The sequence below is a fragment of the Mobula birostris genome, chromosome 9, assembly GCF_030028105.1.
Source record: "Mobula birostris isolate sMobBir1 chromosome 9, sMobBir1.hap1, whole genome shotgun sequence".
NCBI classification, from domain to species: Eukaryota; Metazoa; Chordata; class Chondrichthyes; order Myliobatiformes; family Myliobatidae; genus Mobula; species Mobula birostris.
In genome coordinates, this window is record NC_092378.1 from 14,553,296 (window position 1) to 14,579,060 (window position 25,765).

The window sequence follows — 25,765 nt, forward strand, 5'->3', positions numbered from 1 at the left end:
TCTGTTCTACGTACAACATAGAACCTTAATTTCCCTTTCTAATTGTTTTGCACCCTCAGTACCCCTGGGTTCAGTACGGTCACTGAAGCCACAATTGGAGGATACATGATACAAGGTTTAAAAATAATAATGATCATGACCAAATCCTCTACAATACTGAAAATGTGGCTTCAAGAGCAGGTCAGAGGCTAGGAATCCTGTGATGAGTAACCTCCCAACTCCCCAAAGCGAGCACTCTTCAACAAGCTTAAGTCAGGAACATGATAAGATCAGGAACTGCTCGCCTGGATGAGTTCAGCTTCAACACATTCAAGAAGCTGAGATTCAGATTTATTTATCACAAGTACATCAAAGCACTCTGGATAATAAGAGCCTGCTTGATAAGTACCCCGTTTACAACCATTCCCTCACCTCACCACTTATATACAGTAGCAAGAGTTTGTACCATCCAGGTCCTCACCAAGGCTCTTTCCAAACCTACAATCTCTAGCAGTTTAAAGGACAAAGGCAGAAAAAGCATGGGAATGCCACCATGTGGAAGTTGCTTCCATGCCACACACTGTCCTGAGTTTGAAATAATACACCATTCTGGGGCAAATTCCCAGAACAATCTACCTGTAAGAATAACCCATACCTCAAAGACGGCAACAGTTCAAGAAGGCACCTTCACAAGGATAATTAAGTGCTGCCTCAGCCTGCAAAACCAACATAACTTAAATAAATGTTGAAAAAAAAACAAGTTATAATAAGAAGTGGACCGGGGAGAATATCTGAAGGGCAATAACTATAATAGTGTCGAATATTTGCGTGATATACAAGACACATGTGCTTTGCGCTGCTGTGACAGTTGGTACTGTGTTTTGCACCTTCCCCCCCAGAGGACCACTGTTTCGTTTGGCTGTATGCATGTGTATGGCTGAATGACAATTAAACCTGAACATAACTGGACTACGGCGGAGTGGTCTATGTTTCCAAACGAGAGAGAAAGAAGCCATTTGACTCATCGAATCGATGGCCTGCGCCCACCCCTGTACTCTCACATACCATTCAGCTGGGCCAGAGGCCGGTGACTCTTCCCCTTTAAGGACTCCTTCGACCAGAGGGTTGTGTGTGTGTGTGAGATTGTGCGAGTGTGTGTGATTGTGTGTATGTAATTGCGTGAGAGAGAGAGAGAGATTGTCTGCGATAGTGTGTGCGTGTGTAGGGGGGCGCGCCAGACTGGGTGACGTCAGTTCCGGTAGTCTCACGCCTTGCGCGGTAAAATGGCGGCGCAGTTAACGGACGCGGAATTGTGTTCGGAACTGAGAAGACTCGGTGTGGTGCCGGGCCCGGTCACCGAGAACACCCGGCCCGTCTACATAAAGAAGCTCAAGAAGCTGCGCGAGGAGCGTGGCGCGCGGCCCAAGACCAGGAACGGCGGCGGGGCAGGCCAGGGCTCGGGCCTCAGCGGATCTAGCGCCAGCGTCACTGCTCCCCCCGTATCCCCGAGCAAGCTGCTGGGCTTCAGCTCGGACGAGTCGGACGCCGAAGCCAACGGGCGGAGCGAGGCGAGCCGGCGAGCGGGCAGAATGGAGAGAGCTTCTGGTGACTACCCCCGTCCGCGGCCTAGCAACAGCCGAGCGAGGAGCACACCGCAGAGAATGGTGAGCAGCAACAATAACGGCGACGCGGGGGCCTCGGCCGGCAGAAACAACTCCACCCCCTGGTGGAGGCCGAGTCCGAGCCGAGGCTCCCAGCAGCAGCCAGAGGAAGAGGAACAGCCACCGGGAACCGAGCTGCATGCTAACAACAACAGCGGTGGCAGCACCGGCAGAGTCTCCTACTTTAGGGACGGCAATTACTCCGACTCCGAGGATGAACGAGCGGAGCGGGGCCGGAGGACGAACTCCAGACGGAGCCAGTCTAAGAAGTTGCTGGCCATGTCAGGCACGGTTAATAGCAGTGATTCGGCGGAGGAAAGCGGCGCTGGGAGGAGAGGCGGCGCCAGGCGGATCTACGACGTCGCCGACGGTTCTGGCTGTCTAGACACAAGAAGCCAGCTGGAGGTGGAGGATCAGAGGCAGGAAGACGCCAAAGAAGAGCCCACCATGTTATTGCGGTTCCGTGGTTCCACTTCCAACAAGACTAGCCCTGGAATATTGGCAGCAGAGAGGGAGAGTCTTTATAACAGCACCCGAAACGACAATCACATCGGTCCGACTGGTCCATCCATCCACAACAGTAATGTTCTCACCAGTAAAAGCGGTCCCTCGCCATCTCTTCTCCTCGATGCCAATCACTCAAACCACACAGGCATTAACCAAACCTACAGTACTTATAACCGTAAAAGCCCTAGAGAACCTGAGGAGGAACTGTTGCAGCAGTTTAAACGGGAGGGCGGTTCGGCGAACGGTGGATTCAGTGCACACTACCTATCCATGTTTCTTTTGACTGCTGCTTGTCTGTTTTTCCTTGTTTTGGGACTTACATATATAAGAATGAGGGGTTCAGGAGGACCAGAGGAAGGAATTCTTGATGGTAAGTTTTGCGGCAAGACGATTAATCATTCCATTGTTAATTGTGACAGACATCACCTGACCATGCTGAACTAGTTATTTCATGGTGATGAAACCATAATTTGTAGCAATATCTTGCTCAGTGTACCCAAGAAGGAATATGTTGTAATGTTAGATTAAAATGTGGTATAATATACAAATTCCTCTGTTTTGCATAATTCTTTTTACTACCAGGCTGAAGAATAGTCATTTCCCCAAGCGGTAAGGCTGATTAACAACTTCACCCGTTAACCCACCCCCCACCGTCATTACTTTATCGTTTCCTGTCAGTCAACATGTATACTGACACTCCTGTACCTAGTACATAGAATTAATCTATGTATGTAAACTATCTTGCATATTTTTACTGTATCCTATATCTTGTGTTGTATCAGATACACAGTAAATTATTTTTTCTCCTTTACACTTGTGGGAATGACATTAAACAGTCTTGCATCTTGAATTCAAGAATTGCAACCTATGTCTTATGGGCTGAAATTGCCATAAAATAGCAATTTGTTTTAGTGTGTTTGTATCATCATGGTAAGTTCCAGTGACCATTTCTCGTTTGCTTCTAAAATTAATTTATGGTTTTTCATGCAACAAGGACAAATCATCTCCATGGTAAACATTGTGTACCATAATTGTCCAGTTCATATTAAAGGTATAGGGAGAAACTGCTAAGGCATAATGTGACAAGATTAGGAAATTTGTGGGGAAAATACGAGTATAAATCCTTTAATAATACATTTATCTATTTTAGCCATTCAGGTTATTGCAACTTGTGGTTAATTTGGCTTCCATATTAAAGCCATGACAACTGTGATGTTTACGTTATATACAAAATGTCTTTTTTAAGACAGTTGCTGTGAAATTTGTAATGACTAGATACAGAGGAAATTTCAGACTTTGCTCCTGAAGCATTTTGTCAAATTAGAGCTAAGAATGTAGTCTGTGTGCTGAATGTTAGCAGACTGCTGCTTGACATTTCTTCGGTGGTTTTCCATCAGCATATCATAAATTGGATCTACTTCATTTACTGCTGGCTGTGATGTATTTGATGGCTGTGCTAGCAGACAGTTCTGAAATTTGTCAGCTTCTCAGAATGTCTACAACAATTTGCACCTTTATACGTGTTTCATAAATACATGGCCAATAATGCCTTCATTATTGTTCAGTATTTGATGGAAGATGATGTTTTCTGGTGAGTGCCAGTTGACGCTAGCACGATTCTTGATTTTAAAAAATAGTTTCCAAAACAATTGAACATTTAACTAGACACTAGTACATCAGAGATCTAAGTGGACAAGACAAACTGTCTCCTCAGCCAATGAAACTGAAGGAGGGGCTGAGGATAGGTGAATTTATTGGCAATTTGGGAAAGGGATCGAATTGATGAAGTATTAAAAAAAAATCTACAAAAGTAGGTTAATAAGTGTGATATACATTTTTAATCAATTTTTAGAACAAGTACAGAACTTGGATTAGCGAGAATGCGCATTTGCAGTAGTTAACCTTAGTCATAGAGTATGACGTACAGCCAAACTTAATAAATGTAGTGAAAGTTTTTCTGTGGTAGCATTGATGGGCAAATATAACCAGATTATTTATTACAGTGGGGAGGCTAAAGATAAGTTTCAAAATTTGCAAGAAATAACACTTTGGGTATTGATATTTAACCGTGCATCTACTCCTTGATTGCAGTTTCTGCGCCACAGGTTTGCATTTCAAGTTTACATGTGTTTAAAAATGCTGTCACCTCCTCCTCTTCCTATTCCTAATTGTGGTTTTACATAGAAAATAGGTGCAGGAGTAGGCCATTCGGCCCTTCAAGCCTGCACCACCATTCAGTATGATCATGGCTGATCATCCAACTCAGAACCCTGTACCTGCCTTCCCTCCATACCCCCGATCCCTTTAGCCACAAGGGCCATATCTAACTCCCTCTTAAATATAGCCAATGAACTGGCCTCAACTGTTTCCTGTGGCAGAGAATTCCACAGATTCACCACTCTCTGTGTGAAGAAATTTTTCCTAATCTCAGTCCTAAAAGGCTTCCCCTTTATCCTCAAACTGTGACCCCTCATTCTGGACTTCCCCAACATCGGAAACAATCTTCCTGCATCTAGCCTGTCCAATCCCTTTAGGATTTTGTACTTTTCAATAAGATCCCCCCTCAATCTTCTAAATTCCAACAAGTATAAACCTAGCCGATCCAGTCTTTTATCATATGAAAGTCCTGCCATCCCAGGAATCAAATCTGGTGAGTCATCTTTGTTCTCCCTCTATGGCAAGAATGTCTTTCCTCAGATTAGGGGACCAAAACTGAACACAATACTCCAGGTGTGGTCTCACCAAGGCCTTGTACAACTGCAGTAGTACCTCCCTGCTCCTTTACTCGAATCATCTCGCTATGAATGCCTTTATGACGGATAAGTCCCCGGGGCCTGACGGAATATTCCCCAGGCTGCTCCTTGAGGCGAGGGGGTGGCTAGGATCTTTATGTTCTCGTTGTCCATGGGAATGGTACTGAAGGATTGGAGGGAGGAGAGTGTTGTCCCCTTGTTCAAAAAAGGTAGTAGGGATAGTCCGCGTAATTATAAACCAGTGAGCCTTACGTCTGTGGTGGGAAAGCTGTTGGGAAAGATTCTTAGAGATAGGATCTGTGGGCATTTAGAGAATCATGGTCTAATCAGGGACAGTCAGCATGGCTTAGTGAAGGGCAGATTGTGTCTAACAAGCCTGATAGAGTTCTTTGAGGAGGTGACCAGGCATATAGATGAGTGTAGTGTAGTGGATGTGATCTGCATGGATTTTAGTAAGGCATTTGACAAGGTTCCACACGGTAGGCTTATTCAGAAAGTCAGAAGGCATGGGATCCAGGGAAGTTTGGCCAGGTGGATTCAGAATTGGCTTGCCTGCAGAAGGCAGAGGGTTGTGGTGGAGGGGGTACATACAGATTGGAAGGTTGTGACTAGTGGTGTCCCACAAGGATCTGTTGTGGGACCTCTACTTTTCGTGATTTTTATTAACGACCTGGATGTTGGGGTAGAAAGGTGAATTGGCAAGTTTGCAGACAACACAAAGGTTGGTGGTGTTGTAGGTAGTGTAGAGGATTGTTGAAGCTTGCAGAGAGACATTGATAGGATGCAGAAGTGGCAGATGGAGTTCAACCCAGAGAAGTGTGAGGTGGTACACTTTGGAAGGACAAACTCCAAGGCAGAGTACAAAGTAAATGGCAGGATACTTGGTAGTGTGGAGGAGCAGAAGGATCTGGGGGTACATGTCCACAGATCCCTGAAAGTTGCTTTACAGGTAGATAGGGTAGTTAAGAAAGCTTATGGGGTGTTAGCTTTCATCAGTCGAGGGATAGAGTTTAAGAGTTGCAATGTAATGATGCAGCTCTATAAAACTCTGGTTAGGCCACACTTGGAGTACTGTGTCCAGTTCTGGTTGCCTCACTATAGGAAGGATGTGGAAGCATTGGAAAGGGTACAGAGGAGATTTACCAGGATGCTGCCTGGTTTAGAGAGTACGGATTATGATCAGAGATTAAGGGAGCTAGGGCTTTACTCTTTGGAGAGAAGGAGGATGAGAGGAGACACGATAGAGGTGTACAAGATAGTGAGAGGAATAGATAGAGTGGATAGCCAGCGCCTCTTCGCCAGGGCACCACTGCTCAATACAAGAGGACATGGCTTTAAGGTAAGGGGTGGGAAGTTCAAGGGGGATATTAGAGGGGGATATTTTACTCAGAGAGTGGTTGGTGCATGGAATGCACTGCCTGAGTCAGTGGTGGAAGCAGATACACTCTTGAAGTTTGAGACTACTAGACAGGTATATGGAGGAATTTAAGGTGGAGGGTTATATGGGAGGCAGGGTTTGAGGGTTGGCACAACATTGTGGGCCGAAGGGCTTGTACTGTGCTATACTGTTCTATGTTCTTCTAAAGTGTCTCCTTGGGGGAAACCTTTCCCAATATAATCTTTGGCTAACTACCGATACGTTTGTTTATAGTGTCGGAACATCTTTGAGTGTCACAATGCAGCAAAGAAGTAGAAATGCAAGTTGCTCTTGTTAACCATGTGTTGTGCCATAAGCTTTTCATTTTAAACTATTGAATGAACAATATGGTCTTTGCAGTGTCCCAAGTGTGTATATTTACAATACCGATGAGTGTAGATGTCCAAGTGACATGGCTTTGTAGTCTATGTTTAAAATAATTGCTAAAAATATTTTGGTGACACTGAACTAATTTTCCTCATTATTTTCCCATCTCTCCCAAGTTATGTCATGAATCTCATTCCTCTTATAATTAACATTTGTTTATTTCTTCTGTTTCAGTGGAGGGAGAAATTAGAGAATGTGATATGCTATTTTAGTCCTGTCCCTGTCATGACTACAGACTAGTTTCAGGAAATGGTAACAATTGTATGTTGCTCAATTCCTTTTGTCATGAGGCATTAAATTGATGCCCTATTCTGTTCTGTTATGTGGATAGAACAAATTTTAAAAGTTCAAAGTAAGTTTATTGAAGTGTGGACTGTCTATGGCACCACATACTACTTTGAGATTCATTTTCTTGTAGGTATTCATAGTAGAACAAAGGAATACAATAGAATCAATGGAAAAACTGAGAAAATAACCATTGTGCCGAAGAGTATTGTTAGAATATGGAGTTTTTCAGTGTCTTAGCAAATATTTATCTGGAAACGGTGTAGAGCAATTTTATTTTGACTGGATTGACTACTTGGAAAAGTAAAAAATTAGATGCAATATTTGACATTATTGCAGGTGCTGTCAACAGTCTGCAACTTTGTCAATGGTGCCTACATTCTTTGAACCGTACGATGCTGTTGTTTTATTCCCCTGAACTGAATGGACATCTGTGTACAGTTTGGAGTTGATTGCTTGTACAGTAGGTAGTGATATCCAGGTATCCAGGTACGCAGGTGACCTGAAGACCTTCAGAAAACCAGGTGTATTGAGAACTGTCTTTTTAAGGTTATAATTTCTGATAGCTTATTGATTTTTTTTTTCTGCTGAGTTGGTTTGTGAGTCTTTATCTGTTTGGTTCGCTAATCTAAGCCATCTATTGAATATCCATCCAATTTATAATACTAAAATTCAGTGTAATGTAATCGAACCAATTTTTGTGACCTGTCCCTGCCCATTCCCAATTGGTTACTATGCATCTTGATGCCATCGGTTACTCTATAATCCAAATCTAGCTATAATTTACAATTATATTCTTGACAGACATGGCCCAGATAATGGTGTGACTATCCCTTCAAAAGGCCTCTTACTGACAAGCCTGACGAAGTAGAACCTAACTTACTGATTGTGTAAATGTATGTGCTTCCAGGTATGTAATATCTTAACATTCAAGGCCAAATGTGTATTCTTTGTGTCAGAAGTATTTACTAGATCAGGGGTCCCCAACCTTCTTTGCACTGCGGACCGGTTTAATATTGACAATATTCTTGCGGACCGGCTGACCCGGGGGGGGGGGGGGGGGTAGGGTTGCCAACGGACAAGAGTAGCAGTCAAATATGTTGTGTTTACCCCGAAAAAGACTACAATGACCATGAAGCCTTGCACGGGCACCATTGCGCATGCGTGTCGTGACCTGCCGATTTTTTTCCCCCCGCAAATCCTTTTTGGCGATTCTGTTCGGGGGGGTGGGGGGGTTGTTAATCACGACCGGAATATAGGTGATAAGTGGCTAATACACTCAATTTCGTTTCTAAAAGGGTTTATCTAATGAATTTAATATTAAACACACAGTGCATATTTTCCTCGCATGAATATAGTGATAAGTCAATTATCAGGGGAGCTTGAAGTAAGTATTGAATGAACTTCCAGTAGAAGTGGTATAGGCAGGTTCGATATTATCATTTAAAGAAAAATTGGATAGGTATATAGACAGGAAAGGAATGGAGGGTTATGGGCTGAGTGCAGGTCAGCGGGACTAGGTGAGAGTAGCATTCGGCACGGACTAGAAGGGCAGAGATAGCCTGTTTCCATGCTGCAATTGTTATATGGTTATATAAGTAAGTCAATAGCATCATAACATTTTAAGTAACGTTTGGATATTAAACACACAGCGCATATTTTCCCCATATGAACATATAAAATCAGTGCAACACACCAATATCGCTGAATCAGTGGGAGCCCTGGGCTTGTTTCCCTGCAACAACACGGTCCTATCGAGGGGTGATGGGAGACAGCGATACTCGAAGGGGTTTCTTTATGTCCAGTCTATTCTGCAATTTAGTTTTCCTTGCATTCATTGCAGAAAACTCCGCTTCGCAGAAAAATGTTGGAAATGGAAGCAATGTTTTTAGTGCTTTCGTGGCTATCTCAGGATATTTAGCCTTGACTTTGATCCAGAATGCCGACGGAGAAGTTAAGTCAAACATACTTTTCAGCCTGCAGTCATTTGCAAGCTTGAGGAGTTGATCTCTTTCCCGCGCTGACATGGATGACGCGTGGGTGGTGACTTCGCATGCGTAATGGCTCAACAGTGGCCGTGACCGGGAATGAGGAAAGGTCCAGCTGACTCCTATCGCCAAATCATATCATTTCCTCGCGGCCCGGTAGCACATGCGTTGCGGCCCGGTGGTTGGGGACCACTGTACTAGATGGTTCAAGTTAACAATTGGTGTGACTATTTGATATCTGTGGTGTCTGGCATGTGGAATTTAATTCTTTTAGCATGCAATTCAGCATTAGGCTGGGATTCCAGTAATGTATTAAATACTTGTGCTTGTATGAAGAGTTGGGCTTATTTAGGTGAACTGTAAAAATGAGTATAGTCCTTCAAAAATTTTAGTGTGCTTTGACAAGTTTCAGTTGGATTGTGATCACTTCTGGTGATAAATTGAACAACTGAGTGAATTAAGTACATTTACAGAATGTTAAAGTATATACAGCAGGTATCCAAACATTTAGACATTGAAAGCCAGGTTCAACCTGCTGAAATTGTCACACATTCTGCTTTGTGTATTGACTTCTGGTAGATGAAAGCCTATGCAAAACTCTACCACAAATAGTCATAGTCATACTTACATTTTATTGATCCCGGGGGAAATTGGTTTTCATTACAGTTGCACCATAAGTAATTAAATAGTAATAAAACCATAAATAGTTAAATAGTAATATGTAAATTATGCCAGGAAATAAGTCCAGGACCAGCCTATTAGCTCAGGGTGTCTGACCCTCCAAGGGAGGAGTCGTAAAGTTTGATGGCCACAGGCAGGAATGACTTCCTATGTCGCTCTGTGCTGCATCTCGGTGGAATGAGTCTCTGGCTGAATGTACTCCTGTGCCCACCCAGTACATTATGTAGTGGATGGGAGACATTGACCAAGATGGCATGCTACTTAGACAGCATCCTCTTTTCAGACATCACCGTCAGAGAGTCCAGTTCCATCCCCACAACATCACTGGCCTTCTGAATGAGAAGGCTTTAGTTTGTCGACTGAGGCCTGCTTGGGCTTTGGTTGAAATGTTCCAAGCAGCCTGTCACATTGTAGCCGAATCCAGCCCATGCTTGATCTTGCAGGTGATTGCTTCCTTTGATTTATTATATTGCATATCACTTCTTCCATCACCACTGGAGTTTTCTGCAATAAATCCACATTTTCCTCCTTTACTGCCATCTCTCTTGTAAAAGGAACAAAGACCATGAATTTTTTAAAGTGCTATCCAATAGATAAATGAAAGAAAATCTTATTAATACTGGAGATTCTGCAGATGTTGCGAACCTTGAGCAATACCAACAAAATGCTAGAGGAATTAATCGTCACACAGCATCTATAGAGGGGAATAAACAGCTGATGTTCTGGGCTGAGACCCTACATTCTGTCTGGAAAGAAGGGTGGGGGAGTGAAGGACTACAAACTGGCAGGTGATGGTTTGATAAGGTTAGAAAACCCAATGTTTGGATGTGAATGATACTTGTATCTTTTCAAATGAAGCACTGGTTTGTCGTTTTCTGTATTTTCTGAACATAGCCTTAGTTGTAAGAGTGATTGTCACTGTAGTCCTGGTCCACCATTCATCCTAGACTTTTGACAACTTGATTACAAAGTGGCACTGACCGCATTTTAGTGAGTGAATGACTTTTTTTGAAGTAGTTTGTCAAGTTGAGTGTAGAAAAGTGCTTCATAAATGTAAAAGTTTTAGATGTGTAGAACTGAAAATGCTTAACATATTTGAGGGGATGGATTGTATGAGATAAGAGATTTAAAGTCTTGTGCCATCTTTGGTTTTTGTATCAGGCTTCATATATTTTTGTAAAGATGTTCAAGTACACATAGATTAGCTTTGATATTTGTAACACATACAAAGTGCTGAAGGGTCTCTGCCCAGAATGTTGACTGTTTATTCCTTTTCAGAGATGCTGCCTGACCTGCTGAGTTTTCCTCCAGCATTTCATTTGTGTTGCTCTAGATTTCCAGCATCTGCAGAATCTCTTGTTTTTGATATTATTTGTGCCTGTTAAATTGAACTACACTCAATTCCTGGTAACAGACAACATGGAACATTACCTTGCAGCAATTGAGGGTACTCTGTATTTGGAGAGTTTCTATGTGAGCTTGATTATTATAAATGATAGATTTACCTAACTGAAAATCTTGTTATGAAAATAATGACATACATTTTAAATATGATAAATTTTCCTTCATTGTACTGTTACTACTTTAGGTAGAGGGGGCTAGCTCAGGCTTCATAACATTATAAGTCTCCTTTGCAGTTTACACATACCCAATACAGGTGTGGCCTCTTATCAGAGTTCTTCCTTCCCTGTCGCCAATAAGTCTAGACAAAGAATCCCTTCAAGACTACCCAGAAAAATTGCTCACTCTTTGGTTTCATACCTATTTCCTCTTTCCTGAGAAGTTAAGCCACAGACCAGTTCATAGTCTTAACTGTGTAAGTTAATTTTCACTGATATGAAAATAACTTGTTTATGTTTAATAAACTGTTCAGACCTGCCTGGCTGCACTGACTTTTTTTATTGATGGGGCAACTGAAATAATCGTAAATATGCAAAACTCATCCTGCAGCGTAGAGCTGGTTCTGAACAATGACTAAGCTTTAAGTGATGTATGCAGAGAACCTACCCTGATGACCTTTTGACAGTTTGCTCATGCCAAAAGGTTTTGGTACTGTTTTTCAAATCTCTGACTTGTTAGGAGACAGTGAAGTCATTCTGCACACCACATCATGCTGGCTCGCAGCAGAACATTCGTATCAATCCTTTTGCGTACTATCTTTAGTTACATATATGTCTGCAACTTCTCTTTTGTGTACTTAACACTCTCCAGATTCTCTTTATCGCTTACGATGTTTCAATAAATGGAATTTTAAAATGATTCTAATAACCTTAATTTTTAAAATTATTTATGTAAAAATGCCTCAAAATACTAGAAATTAAACCATTACTTAAAGTAAAATGTAAGGCACTTTTCTCCTCAGTTGGGAAAACTAGCGCTGTCTTCTGCCCTCCTCACCATTACCACTCCCCGTGCCCCCGCCACGAGCTGGCATTGCCTTCTTCCTGAAGTGTGGTCCATTGGACACCTTCCTTCTTCCTACTAAATGTCACTAAAAGTAACAGTATCCCAAGTAGCCAACCAGATATTATCAAAATTGTTCAGAGCATTTTCACTTAAGACAGTACAGCAGAAGAACAGGTTCTTTGGCCTATGATGCCAGTCTATACCAATCCCATCTGCCAGTGCTTCTCTCACTGTATGTGACCATGATGAAAATAAGTTTGCCTGTCAATTTGTCGGCAGTCTTTTTGTCAATTTATTAAACCTACTCTTACAGCATTACTCATTTGTCCAGTTAGACTGCACTTGTGTGGTTCCATTTTCATACATCGAGCTGCAATCAGAGAATTGCCTGCAGTGGATTCTCTGCCTCACAGTACAATCCCTAGGATCTTTACTGCATAAATTGGAGAGTTGATTTTAAAAGAAATTGTGGAACTGGAAAGGAAATTGCGTGGCACCCATGAAGAGAGGAAAAACTAATTTTTTACAAAAATTTGGAAAAAAAAAATAGAAAAATGTGACACATCTTAAATTTGTAGAGAAGCAGGGGAATTTAAAAAAAAAAAAATGTCTGTGACCATGGTAGAACTTGGGAAAGTTGGTGGCCTTACTAGTCACAAGGAAGTGAATGGGAACAGAGGGAAATCACAAGGAAATGAATGGGAACAGAGGGAAAACAGTGGTAAAATTGGGAGATACCAGCCATTACACTTGCTGGTATTCCAAATTAATGAAGTTGCCTTTTAATTTTTTTTTTTGGTTGATATGCTCCTTTGCTAACATAATTTGAAAATGCAATGCTAGTTTCCATTTGTAATCTGACAATGTTCTTGTTTGCCTGATCACCTCGCTTGGCCCATTCACCATCTCTAAATTTCTGACTGACAACCTGTAATGACGGAGCAGAAACTTCCTTTGACTGAAACCATTGTCTTTGGCACTTATGCCACACTCTCTGCGGTATATATCCAACTTGTTGCTAAGATTTTATTTTTATTACCTTGCAAAATGCTGTCTGTTCTTTCATACTTTTCCATCTATTTATTAAGTGTATGCTTTCAAACCTCCTTCATTCTATTCTCTGAAATTAAGGCCATAAAATTTCTGGTGTGGAATCCTGATTCACTCCAACTCCCAGTGTCATCCATAATCCCAGTGTTAACCCAATAAAGCAATGTCTTGATTTTAAAACACTCACCTTGGGTTTTAGACCCCATCTTAGCTTCTCTTCCTCCCCCAGGTGGGATTCATCCAAAGTAGAAGATTGTAGTATTGAAGGAGACTGATCTGAGGCATGCCTTTCCCATTCAGTAAGAAAATGGCTTACTGAACTCCACCCAATATGAAAACCAATTCCCATCCTACTGGTGTCTTGTTGCAGTCAATAGAATCAGAATCGGGTTTATTATCACTGAATGTGTTGTGAAATTAGTTAACTTAGAAGCAGCCATACAATGCAATACTGGTTTCCCCCACCATCTGAAGGTAGAGCGTTCCTATGAAACGGTTCGTAAGCCAGAATGTCGTAAAGTGAAGAAGTAATTACCATTTATTTATATGGGAAAAATTTATGAGCGTTCGCAGACCCAAAAATAACCCACCAAATCATGCCAAATAACACAAAACCTAAAATAACAGTAACATATAGTAAAAACAGGAATGATATGATAAATACACAGCCTATATAAAGTAGAAATACTTTTCTACAACCATTGCCGAACTATCCACCACAGCCGAACTATCCACCACAGCAAAAATCTCACAAGTGCTCTCAGCAGAAACACTCTGTCCAGTAACCTTTAAGCTATGAAGCTGCCAAATCATACCAAATAACAAAAATACGCAGCCTATATAAAGTAGAAATAATGTATATGCAGTGTAGTATCACCAGAATCGGAAAGGCAGGGCCGAGCACACTGATGATGGTGTGTTAGGCTGAGTTGTCGGAGGTTGGGGTGCTGCAGTGGCCCCCGCCCTCCAGGCCACCGACCGATACCGATCCGCGAAGTATGCTGCGGTGCAGCGGTGGCCAGGACGCACACAACACATCTTTAAGAAGAAAGCTGAAATAAACAAGCTAATTAGGTGCCGCCCGGCACGTAAATGTCGGCGAACATTTATGTGCTGGGCAGCACCTAATTAATTAACTTACTTATTTCAGCTTTTTTCTTAAAGATGTGCTGGGTGCATCCCGGCTACTGCTGCATGCTTTGCAGATCGGTATTGGACTGCGCCCCGGAGGTTGGGGTGGTGGGACACTGGGGTGTCATCTCATCGTTGTCTGTTTCCATCAGGGCAGGCAGGTCATCTTCTATGTCTGCCTGCCTCGATATCGAAGGTTGAGGTTCGTCGTCTGCTGTGGCTGATGTGGAAGGCTTGAAAAACAACAGTATGCTTGACTACTTAGCCTCGCGCATTTTTCTATCACACAGTTCTTTATAAGCACTCAAACCATCCTGCAAATATGCCCTAAACCTACGTACCCTTTCAAAATTGAAGTTGTACTTTTCTGCAATCATTGCAGCGAAAATCTCTCACATTTGCTTCATGTTCAGTTCCTGGACAACTTCACTTTCGGTTCGTTCGCTACTGCATTCGGTTTCGATTATTATCCTTTCCTCTTCCAATTGCATCAGCTCTTCATCTGTCAGTTCTTGGTCATGGGATGCCAAAACCTCTTCAACACCATCTTTGTCAACTTTCACAAGCCAAGCTCACCTTGTCCTTACTTCATTCACCACGACCGAAATGCTTAATTATGTCTAGTTTTACGCTAAGTGTAACACCCTTACGAGCTCTTTTGGGCTTTTCCAATACCCTAGAACTTATTTTGCTAACGGATGCTCAAAATAAATCGACATAATGCACAGGTGCTCACAGGCACGTGTTTAAGCAATGCCGGCTAGCATGCAGTTCCGGGGGAGGAGCTTGGCTGCTCAGGGCGCACGCTGTCTTTTTTTTTTTGTAATAGTGAAAACACTTTCTGTTAGCGAAAACAGGTCACTAATGTAGGTCTTTCGTAACAGCGAGGTTTCGTAAAGTGAATGTTCAGAAACTGAGGGACACCTGTATATGATATAGAAAGAAAACAAGTAAACCAATTACAGTAAGTGTGTATATGTACATATTAAATAGATTAAAAGTAGCACCAAGCAAATAACTTGTATATTTTTTTAAAAAGTGATGTAGTGTCCAAAGATTAAATGTCCATTTAGGAATCCTATGGCAGAGGGGAAGAAGCTGTTCCTGAATTGCTGAGTGTGTGCTTTCAGGCTTCTGTACCTCTTTCCTGATGGTAACAATGAGAAGAGGGCATGTCTTGGGTGATGGGGATCCTTAAAATTGGACGCCACCTTTCTGAGGCACAGTTCTTTGAATATGTCTTGGATACTACGGAGGCTAATACCCAAGATGGAGCTGATTAATTTTACAACCTCCTGTATCTTTCAGTTCTGTGCAGTAGCCCCCTTCCCGCCCCCGTTCCAGACAGTGATGCAGCCTGTCAGAATGCTCTCCATGGTACATCGAGAGAAGTTTAAGTGTTTTAGGTGACAAACCAAATCTTTTCAAACTCCTAATGTAATATAGCTGCTGTCTTGCTGTATCGGTATATGTTGGGACCAGGGTAGATCGTGACATATCTTAAAGTTTAATCAGTGAAGTTAATAAAGCAACCAATTTGGATATTAAGCGAGGAATAAATATTGGCTGTAATAACGTGTGCACTTATTAGTTTGAGGTGTTTTGCATTGGTTTTATGCTCATCTTAAATTGACAATGTATGACTCAGTACTGCACCTAGATTTCTGTTAATTTCTATCGCGTGGCACGTGAACTCAGACAAAACTGGCAAGAATACAGTTAACAAAAATATTGATTGTCAAATGGGTCAATTACTATATATAGGTATTGTTTTTTAAAAAAAAACCTTGTTATGACATTTCAACCTTCAACTTTTTCATTTTCAGACGAGCACATCCTCAGCCTCTAATCCCTTTTTGTTGCAACATTTTTCTTAATTCAATCATACACCCATGAAGCATCAGAAATGCAGTATTAATTGAAGATGTGTGGTTGCAAGTTTCGCAACTGATGTTGATTAAAAGGGACAAGGAATCTCATTTCACATGAGAGGTGGTTAGAATAGTTAAATTGTTACAGATTTAGTATGGAAAGTAGTGAGAATTTCAAGAATGTAGAGAATATTGAACAAATGTATTTAGCTGATAAACGTGCTCACCAGCTAAATAATAAATGTGCAGTATAGGCATGTATATCAAGCATTAGCAATGTAGGGTATGATGGATGCTTGTGGTTTTTCATAAGAATCATTAAATTTTGCAGTTGTCAAATGGAGACATCTGTGTTTAATGTAAACTGGAGTTCCATAAGATCTACTGTCCTAGAATATAGTGCCTTCCTCATAATTTGCTTTTAATTATCCCAGTAGTTGGGTGATATTTTATAGGACAAAATTGAAAAGTTGTATTGCCATTATAAAACTTGGACACAAGACTATATTGTTAAGGAGGTGATTAAATTATGTTTTAATCATTTGTGGTACATTTATGTGCTAGTAATATGAGGAAACTTGAAGATTTTTTGATTTGCATGCATTACTATCATTCCAGCAGTTTAAAAGCATCTGAAGGTGCAAACCCAATGGAAAGCTGGTTACCTGAATATAGGACAATAGGTGAAGAAAATAGAAGATCCAACGATTGTAATCAGGAACTGCATGGATGTATTCAAAAACTTTAAAGAGTCATTTCAAATTCCCCTACACAAAGCTATGCCAACTGTAGGTGATAACTCCTTAGCTTATAAATACACAAGCCTTATTCCTGAGGATTTTCTCCAATAATTTCCCTGCCAATGACATAAAGGCTTATTCCTGCTATCCTTCTCTAATTAACAATCGTTTAGTTTTTGGCACCTCACCTATGGCTAATGAAGATACAAAGTACTTCTGTTGCAGTGCCCCACCTCTTGTCTCTTGCTTTCTGTAGTAACCTAGGATGGATCTCATGGACCTGGGTATTTATTAACACTTGTGTATTCCGTGACATTTAACTTGTCCTCAGTTGTGAGAAAGCCACCCAGTGGTGTAGTGACATCAGCACTGGACTTCGATGTGAATGTTCCTGGGTTCGAATCCAGCTGGCTCTTCACATGCTTTCCATCCGTGCTGGGTTGAGCGTCAAGCTAGCAACTTGGCCTTGTAAAAATAAAAAAGCAGACTAAATGCTAAAGAAATGACAAGATTGCCACCCAATTCACCACTAGGTGTAGAGAAGAATAACATAACAATTGTGACCAGTTAATACTGAGCTGCTTCAGATTATTCATGGACCCCTCACTGAATTCAGAGTGTTCCGTCCTTGGTGAATACAGAGGAGAAGTATTCATTTACGACCTTGCCCACATCACCTGACTTTACGTATAGATTCCCCTATGGTCCTTCAGAAGAACCATGTTTTCGTTCATGACCTCATTCTACAAGTACATTAGGGGCAGTGTCTTGAAATTCTTTTTAATCTTACTTGTCAAGGATATTTCAAGAGTAATTGCTGAGAAATCACTAAATATTTTTGAGGTCCATTTGCAGGTAGGGAAAAGAGCTACTTCAGATTGAACTTATTTTCTTATTCAATGGATCATTTGGAGTAAAGAACTTTTTCCTGAGAATTTAAAAAGCTTATTATGCCTGAGAAACTGACTAGAGTACCCCAGTGAATCTATTGAATTATTTATTTTAGTTTTAAAATTTGATATGCTTGTTGAGTTACACACAGGTATCCATATCAAAATTCTTTTTGATCATTTCACAAATGTTTAAATAAAATTGCATGTAAATACATGAATACGTTTTAGTGGGAAACTAAAATATTATCACTCAGATTACATTGGTTTGAGGATTTAGATATTTGTTATTTGTGATAATGGAAGTGAATTGTATCCTAATCTGTAAAATGGGTGTAGCATCCACAAGAAGTAGGCACTTAAAAGTTCACGCTCAAAGCCTGCCAGCTGTGGAATCCTATTTTGCCAGTCCTTTCCCCAATTTTTTTGTCTTTAATGAGAATTTCTCTAGACTTTCCTTGCAAACCAAGTCCCTTGTTTTTGGTGGCAGTGAAGCCCTTGTGAAATTAATTATCCAAAACTGGGCAGTTAACAAAACATGTCTATATTTGGGCATATAACTACCGTTTAACTTAAGATTTTTAATAAAAGGCAAGTTTACTCTGTCATAAGTAGACTTCTTTCTGCAACTTTTTTGATTAGTTGCATCACTCTGAGGAAATACTGGTATTGGGTTAGATTGAGAATGGGCACGGTGGTATCCTGATAAAAGGAATAAAAATAACATGAAATGAAGGCAATCACAGAATGGGAACTCTTGTGTTTAGTACATTTTCCTACTCTTGGGGTACTCCAAAATGCTTTAAAAGCTGATAATGTTGCTTTTTGTATGATGGTCCATTTGTAATAGACAATTGCATATTTTTACACTGATATTTCAGACAAATGGTGAGGTAAGTAACTAATTGGTTCAGGAATATGTTTTTGTGATTCCTTGGAGTGCAGTGAGCAAGTATTCCTGTACCTTGGCATAATTTTTTTTTACGAGTACAGCAATTGTTGATCCTGCAGTTTTGCTTGCGTGTTAGAAGAGTAAATCTAGATTGAGCTGAGACAAAAGTGGAGCCCCTGCACTTGACGTTCTGATTGAAAAGAAAGAATGCTACCACAAACCCAGATAATCGAATACTAACAATCTGATCAGATATTTCTGCAAGGCAGATGTTGCAATCAGTAGTGATAACAGACTCTGATATAAAAACAGAATGGATTTAACATGAAGCAATAATCTTTTTGGGAAATTTGCAGGCTACTGGTGGAACCTTTCATGACATGGCTCACTTCATGGAATGCCATGGGGATGCAAGCAAATGATCATGTGAGCTAGCCGTGTTACAAAAAGGAAAATTTTGACAGCTAAATCAAATTAACTTGGACTTTTAAATGCTTCTGCAAAATCATTCAGAAAATTTGTTTTTTTGTAAACAAAATCATTTAAACAAGATAAGCTTGTGCTTGTGTATTTAATGTCAAATCCAAATGATTAAGTACCCAAATCCTCAGTGTTCCACATACCTCATACCCTATCTTTTTCAAATTGATGCAGAAACATATTTGGATCTGCAGACCAATTTCTCATGGTTGATGGTAGAAAAACCACCAAATCTTTTCCATCACCTGTGAACCTGAATATTGTACTGCAGAATGCTGCCCAGCAGTGAAATTTGGACAGCAACACTGAGATATTTGTGTATAGTTATTGAAGTTCACGGATCGCAGTGATTTCCAATGGTAATGACAGCATTGTTCCTTCCAGCAAAATCTCACCAAGTATAGATTTAAATGTATATTGTGTAGAAGTGTGTAGTAAGGAGCTAGAAAGACATTAATTGTCTTTTAAAACCAATTTCCCGGGGGATCAATAAAGTATGACTATGACTAGTACTTTTAAAGAGCTGAGCTAGTTTAAGCAGTGATTTTATTTTGGCCAGTCATTTTGTTTGACTCCAGTTTCATCAGATTGCCAGGTTTAGGTATTTGCTATTACTCCATGGTGAGATGGATATACTCAGTCGTCTTGCCTGCTTAGCTGTGATTTCATAGACTTCAAATTTAATTTAGAATTTGCTGCAAACTGTTTCCATAATCAGCATTTTTAAAAGGGAGATAAGCTAAGGAACAATGGTAAATGCATCCAGTGCATATTTTACATTGAACTTTGTGTAATACTTGACAACTTATTAAAAATTAAGGCTGGGTATGAAGTATAAGGGCATCCTTGATAACTATCCTTAAAGTGTCAGAAGTTTTGAGTACAGTTAAGATCAGTAAATTTATTATCCTTTATTATCAAAGTGCCATATAACTAAAGATTTTTTTGCAGACGTTTATGGGGAAAAATAAGGAAGTTATGGGAGATAAATTCTATACATAAAGACTCACAAACAACCAATGTGTAAAAGACATTGTGCAAATTTTCAAAAATCAATAAATAGTACAGAAAACATGATTTGTAGAGTGCTTGAAAGTGTAGATTCATTTTAGACTACGGTCAGTTAAATTATCCGTATCAGTTCAGGAGCCTGGTGCTTGTTAGGTAATAACTGTTCCTGAACTTGATGATTTGGGACATGAGGCTTCTGTAACTCTTAACCAGTGGTAATAGTGAGATGAGAGCATGACCTGGATGGTGGATGTCTTTGACGCTGGGTATTGCTTTCGTGTGGCAGCACTCTTTCTAAATATATTCAGTGGTGCAGAGTGTTTGTCTCTGCACTGGTCTGAATCCACTATTTTCTGTACACTTTTCTGTTCCTGGCCATTCGTGTTTCCATACCAGGCTATGATGCAACTGGTCACTTTCTACTGTGCATCAATAAAATTTTAGATGACATGCTGAATCTAAAGCAAACTTCTAGGAAAGTAGAGGTGCTGTCATGCCACCTTTGTGGTGGTACTTGCGTGCTGGACCCAGAACAGATCCTCTAATATGACAAATGCAAAGAAATTCAAATTTATTGACCCCCTCTGCCTCAACTCCCCTCGGACTGGCTCATGGACCTCTGGCTACTTACCCCTGCAGATGATAATCAACTCTTTAGTTTCACGGATTCAGCATGTCATCTCAACTTTGATAAATCTACAAATGCATGGTGTAGAGCAGCGGTCCCCAACCATGTGCATGTGCTACCGGGCCGCGAGGAAACAATATGATTTGGTGATACGAAACGATATCAGTCAGCTGCACCTTTCCTCATTCCCTGTCACACCCACTGTTGAACTTGAACGCACGTGAGGTCATCAGTTGGTATAACCTACAACTACTTGATGAGTAAAAAAACAAATGTCGCTTGAGAGTTTCTTTGAAAGCAGTGGTAGGGGACATAAAAGGCCTAACGCAGAGACAGCTGAGACCGAGACTGCAAAAAAAAAAGCTTCCTTCAACAGAAAATACGACAAGTCATACATAAAATATGGCTTATTGCGACCAATGACTCGCACGCTCCAAGCCCACTGTGTGTGATATGTGGAGACAAGCTGTCTAATGAGGCAATGAAGCCCTCAAAACTGCTTCGGCACCTTGAGTCCAAGCACCCTGCACTTAAAGACAAACCTGTTGAGTTTTTTGAGCGGAAAAAATGTGAGCAAGTGGAACAGAAGCAAGTGCTGAGAGCCACCACCTCCACAAATGATGCTGCTCTGAGAGCATCGTACTAAGTGGCTAGCCGTATTGCTAAGGCTAAGAAGCCTTTCACTGGTGAAGAATTGATTCTGCCTGCTGCTAAGGACATGTGCCATGAACTGTTGGGAGAAGCTGCAGCTACCAAGATAGCACGGGTTTCTCTTCCAGCTACCACAGTTTCAAGGAGAATCGATGACATAGCAGAGGACATCGAAGCACAGTTGTTCGAATGGCTTAATGAGTCACCATGGTATGCTATCCAGGTCGACGAGTCCACCGATGTCGACAACAAGGCAATACTGCTGGTTTATGTGCGATATATATTTCAAGATGATGTGCACGAGGATATGTTGTGTGCACTGCTGCTGCCAACTAACACAACTGGGGCAGAACTATTCAAGTCTTTGAATGACTACATGTCAGGCAAACACTGGTCATTTTATTTTGGAATATGCATAGACGGGGCTGCAACTATGACTGGACGGCTGTCTGGTTTCACTACCTGAGTCAAAGAGGTTGCTCCTGAATGCCAGTCTACATACTGTCATACACAGGGAAATGCTGGCTAGCGGAAAAATGTCACCTGATCTTAACAGTGTATTGAGTGACATTGTTGAAGTCATCAATCACATCAGAGCAAAAGCCCTTAACTAGTATCTGTTTGAGCAGCTTTGCGAGGAAATGGATGCAGAGCACAAACGCCTTCTCTTACACACTAAAGTCAGGTGGCTATCAAGGGGGAGAGCCCTGGCCAGGGTTTTTGAGTTAAGAGAGCGGCTACAGAGATTTCTTTCAGGAAAAAAGTCACCACTGGCAACACACTTCAGCGACGAGGAGTGGATAGCAAAACTCACTTATCTGTGTGACATCTTCAACCTGCTCAATGAACTCAATTTGTCACTTCAGGGGAGTATGACAACTGTCTTCAAATTGGCAGATAAAGTGTCTGCTTTCAAAGCCAAACTGGAACTTTGGAGACAGTGAGTGGACAGGGGCATATTTGACATGTTCCCAACATTAGCTGGGATTTTGGGAGAGACTGAGGCTGTGCCGTCCTTCTTACAGCTGGTGTGCGATCATCTAACTTCGCTGTTGACAGGATTCGGGCATTACTTCTGTCACGTACCCCGTAGAAATAGAAAACACTTTGGAGTCCAGTATTGCTATTAACTAATGATATTTATTAGTAATACACAATACAGTAATATAAATGCAGATAAATCAAGCAGGTCAGCAATGATTATATATAAGTGTGGAAATATATGAAAACCAAGCTTCAAGTCTAGGGGTAAATAGATACAGTCTTACGATGATGAGTAAAGTTCAGTTCAGTTCGTGGTATTGAGTTGAGTAGTGATAGGGAGGGAGAGATTTGAGTCTTCAGATGAGCTGACGCCGTCGATCTTCGCGTTGTCCTCCGAAATCCTTTACAGTCACCGACTGTGACTTCAACAAAGGGGACCGTTCTTCTGTGGTGGAATCATCAACCCAGGCAAGGGTTGGACATATGGAGAACTCCCCACCGGTCACTCCCTTTTCTCACTGCAAGAGCCACTGATTGATCTGCCTGATCAATCCTCCAAAAACCAACTTTTTCTGTGGGCACAAAGCTCATTCATTGTCCAGAAACATGTTGGAGGTCTATCATCTGACCTGTTTATCTCACCATACTGAGTACCAACTGTCATCCAAACAGCTCCTCCCCTTGCTGTCTGTGTAAGAATGTACAAGCAGGCAATGTCCTTGGAGAAGGTATAAACATGCTCCAGAGAAACCATAACATCGATTGTCCATCAAATAATGCTGCCCTGGATCACCATAGCGACTTAGGAGCTATTTGGTGCCCTCTCTCTCTGAACTCAGCAGAAATCCAAAAGTTAGTCTCAGTTCTTCCTTGTGCCTTAAAGTGCCGGTCCGCAGCAAATATGAACCATCTCGAAGCAGTCGTTCTCTCTCTCTCTCTCTCTCCCTCTCTCTCTCTCTCTCTCTCTCTCTCTCCATTGTTAAGTAACTCTCTCTTTTCAAACGCACAGTTCATAGGGGTAATTTAGAACCCCATCACACTTCCCAACCGCTAGTGACTCAAGACGTGCAAAGAAATGGGTCCGTGACCCATTTGTGAATGTCCCCGGTGAATCATCCATGTCCCAGGAAGATGATCAACTCCTTGAGCTTGCAAATGACAGTGGGCTGAAAAGTATGTTTGACTTAACATCTCTCCCAGCATTCTGGATCAAAGTCAAGGCTGAATATCCTGAGATAGCCACAAAAGCAGTGAAAACGTTGCTTCCATTTCCAACATCATATCGCTGCGAAGCAGGGTTTTCTGCATTGAATGCAATGAAGACCAAATTACAGAATAGACTGGACCTAAGGAACCCCCTTCGAGCATCGCTGTCTCCCATCACCCCTCGATGGGACCGTCTTGTTGCAGGGAAATAAGCCCAGGGCTCCCACTGATTCAGCGATAGTGGTGTGTTGTAATGATTTTATATGTTCATATGAGGAAAATATGTGTTGTGTGTATAATATCTAAACGTTACTTAAAATGTTATGATGCTATTGACTTAAAGTGACTTATAATTGACTTGTCACTATATTCATGGGAGGAAAATATGCGCTGTTTAATATCAAATTCGTTAGATAAACCCTTTTAGAAACGAAATTGAGTGTATTAGCCACTTATAAGTAACTTACAGTTGATTTATCACCTGTATTCCGGTCGTGATTAACACCACCCCCCCCCACCACCACCACCAAGTTTGCAAGAATATTGCCAATATTAAACTGGTCCGCAGTGCAAAACAAGTTGGGGACCCCTGGTGTAGAGCATCCTGAAAGGGTGCATCAAGGTCTGGTATTGAAGCACCACTGCCCAAGAACAGAAATGTCTACAAAAATGTGGAGGATATAACCCAGTTCATCACTGGCAAAGCCTGACACACCAACGGGTTTCGGAAGAGTCATTACCATTCAACCATCAGGCTGCTGAACCAGAATGGATATTGTCACTGAACTGATCATTGGACACAACCTGTGGACCCACTTTTAAGGCATTTACAGCTCATGTTCTCATTTATTTTATTATCATTATTACTAGTTTCTTTTTTGTAATTGTACTGTTTGTCATCTATTGTATTTTGTTCTGCTATGAATGCAAGAAGATGAATATCAGGTTGTACTTTAGTAATAAATTTAATTTGAAGTGATTGAATTTTGAGGTTGTTGTAGTGGTGCCATTCAATTGGATTCTAATATCCTTCCAATATGCTGATTTGTCACCATCTTTGTTGTTAACCAAATCAAAGTTAAGTATGTATTGGAGCTGTACTTAAGCACACACTTGTAGGTGTAAACTGAGTGGAGCAGGGGGCGAAGTACATGACCTGTGGTGCCCTTATGCTGATTGTGAAGATGTTGTCACCTGTCTGTACTGACTAAGATCTACAAGTGAGGAAATTGAGGATCCAGTTGCACAGGAAGGTATTGAGGTAGACGGTCTTAGAGCTTATTAGTGGTTAATTTTGAAGATCATAATGAATTAAGAACTTGTTAAATTTGCCATGCTTGCATAAACAGAACTGTCATTGGTAAAAGATGAGTAAGATGCATTGAGATGGATGTTCTAAAAATCAATTAATGAGGTCATTTTTAATGAATCTTTAAGAAGTGGAGAGACTTTGGATATGAAATTCAAGGCCATGGTCCCTGATGCAGTTGACAATGAAGCAGTGACAATGTAGTGATGCTCGGGTGGCCATAATTGAGCACTTTGGAGATGTGGTTATGTGATGGGGTAATTAGGGTAAGAAAGAGCAACAGTAGTAAGAGGGGAAAACAAGGATGGAAATTTCATTTTCCATGCTGGTGCCTTAACTAGGAGCTAGAGTGTAAAATAAATAACCAAAATTATTCAGAAACATTCACTAAAGCTTAAAAGAATATTATGGGAGCAAGTTATCTAGTAGTTTTCAAATAACAAAATTAGAGATGTTGAACTTATTGCTTTTATAGAAGTTAATTTATTATGATCCTTTGTATTTACAATTTGATACAAGACTGGGAATGTATTTTCCCAGTTCTGCTCTTTGCATTGTAACAAAGATGGAAATAGGCGGTCCCAATAAACCACTCTTTTGAGGCTGAGCTCAACTCTATGACACTGTTTTGCGAATAGTTTAGAACAATTTCAGTTACTGAGAGAAGGCACACTGATAGACTTTAATTTGTGTTATGGACCAAAGATTTCCCAGTATTGAAATGGAGGAAATTTATGTTAATCTAAGACTATCAGCTGGTTTAGAGACTATGGGGTCAAGACAGGGGCGCTAGAAAACTTGTGATCCCTGTAGAATTTACTCTTTCTGCATAAAGGTAACCTTAAATGTGATCAGATC

At 41.0% G+C, this 25,765-nt stretch overlaps 2 protein-coding genes across 2 annotated transcripts in view; one reads left to right on the forward strand and one right to left on the reverse strand.

The window, feature by feature from the left end:
- The window catches only part of wif1 (wnt inhibitory factor 1), a 98,103-nt gene extending 96,987 nt beyond the window's left edge, over positions 1-1,116 (reverse strand). Inside the window, exon 1 of the mRNA XM_072269337.1 lies at positions 1,045-1,116. The gene's annotated coding sequence lies outside the window, so the exon portion shown is untranslated. The remainder of the gene's footprint in view (positions 1-1,044) is intronic.
- A 103-nt stretch (positions 1,117-1,219) lies between these two features.
- lemd3 (LEM domain containing 3) overlaps positions 1,220-25,765 on the forward strand; it is a 47,547-nt gene continuing 23,001 nt past the window's right edge. Inside the window, exon 1 of the mRNA XM_072267517.1 lies at positions 1,220-2,517. Coding sequence (XP_072123618.1) covers positions 1,263-2,517 — 1,255 coding nt within the window. The 5' untranslated portion in view covers positions 1,220-1,262. The remainder of the gene's footprint in view (positions 2,518-25,765) is intronic.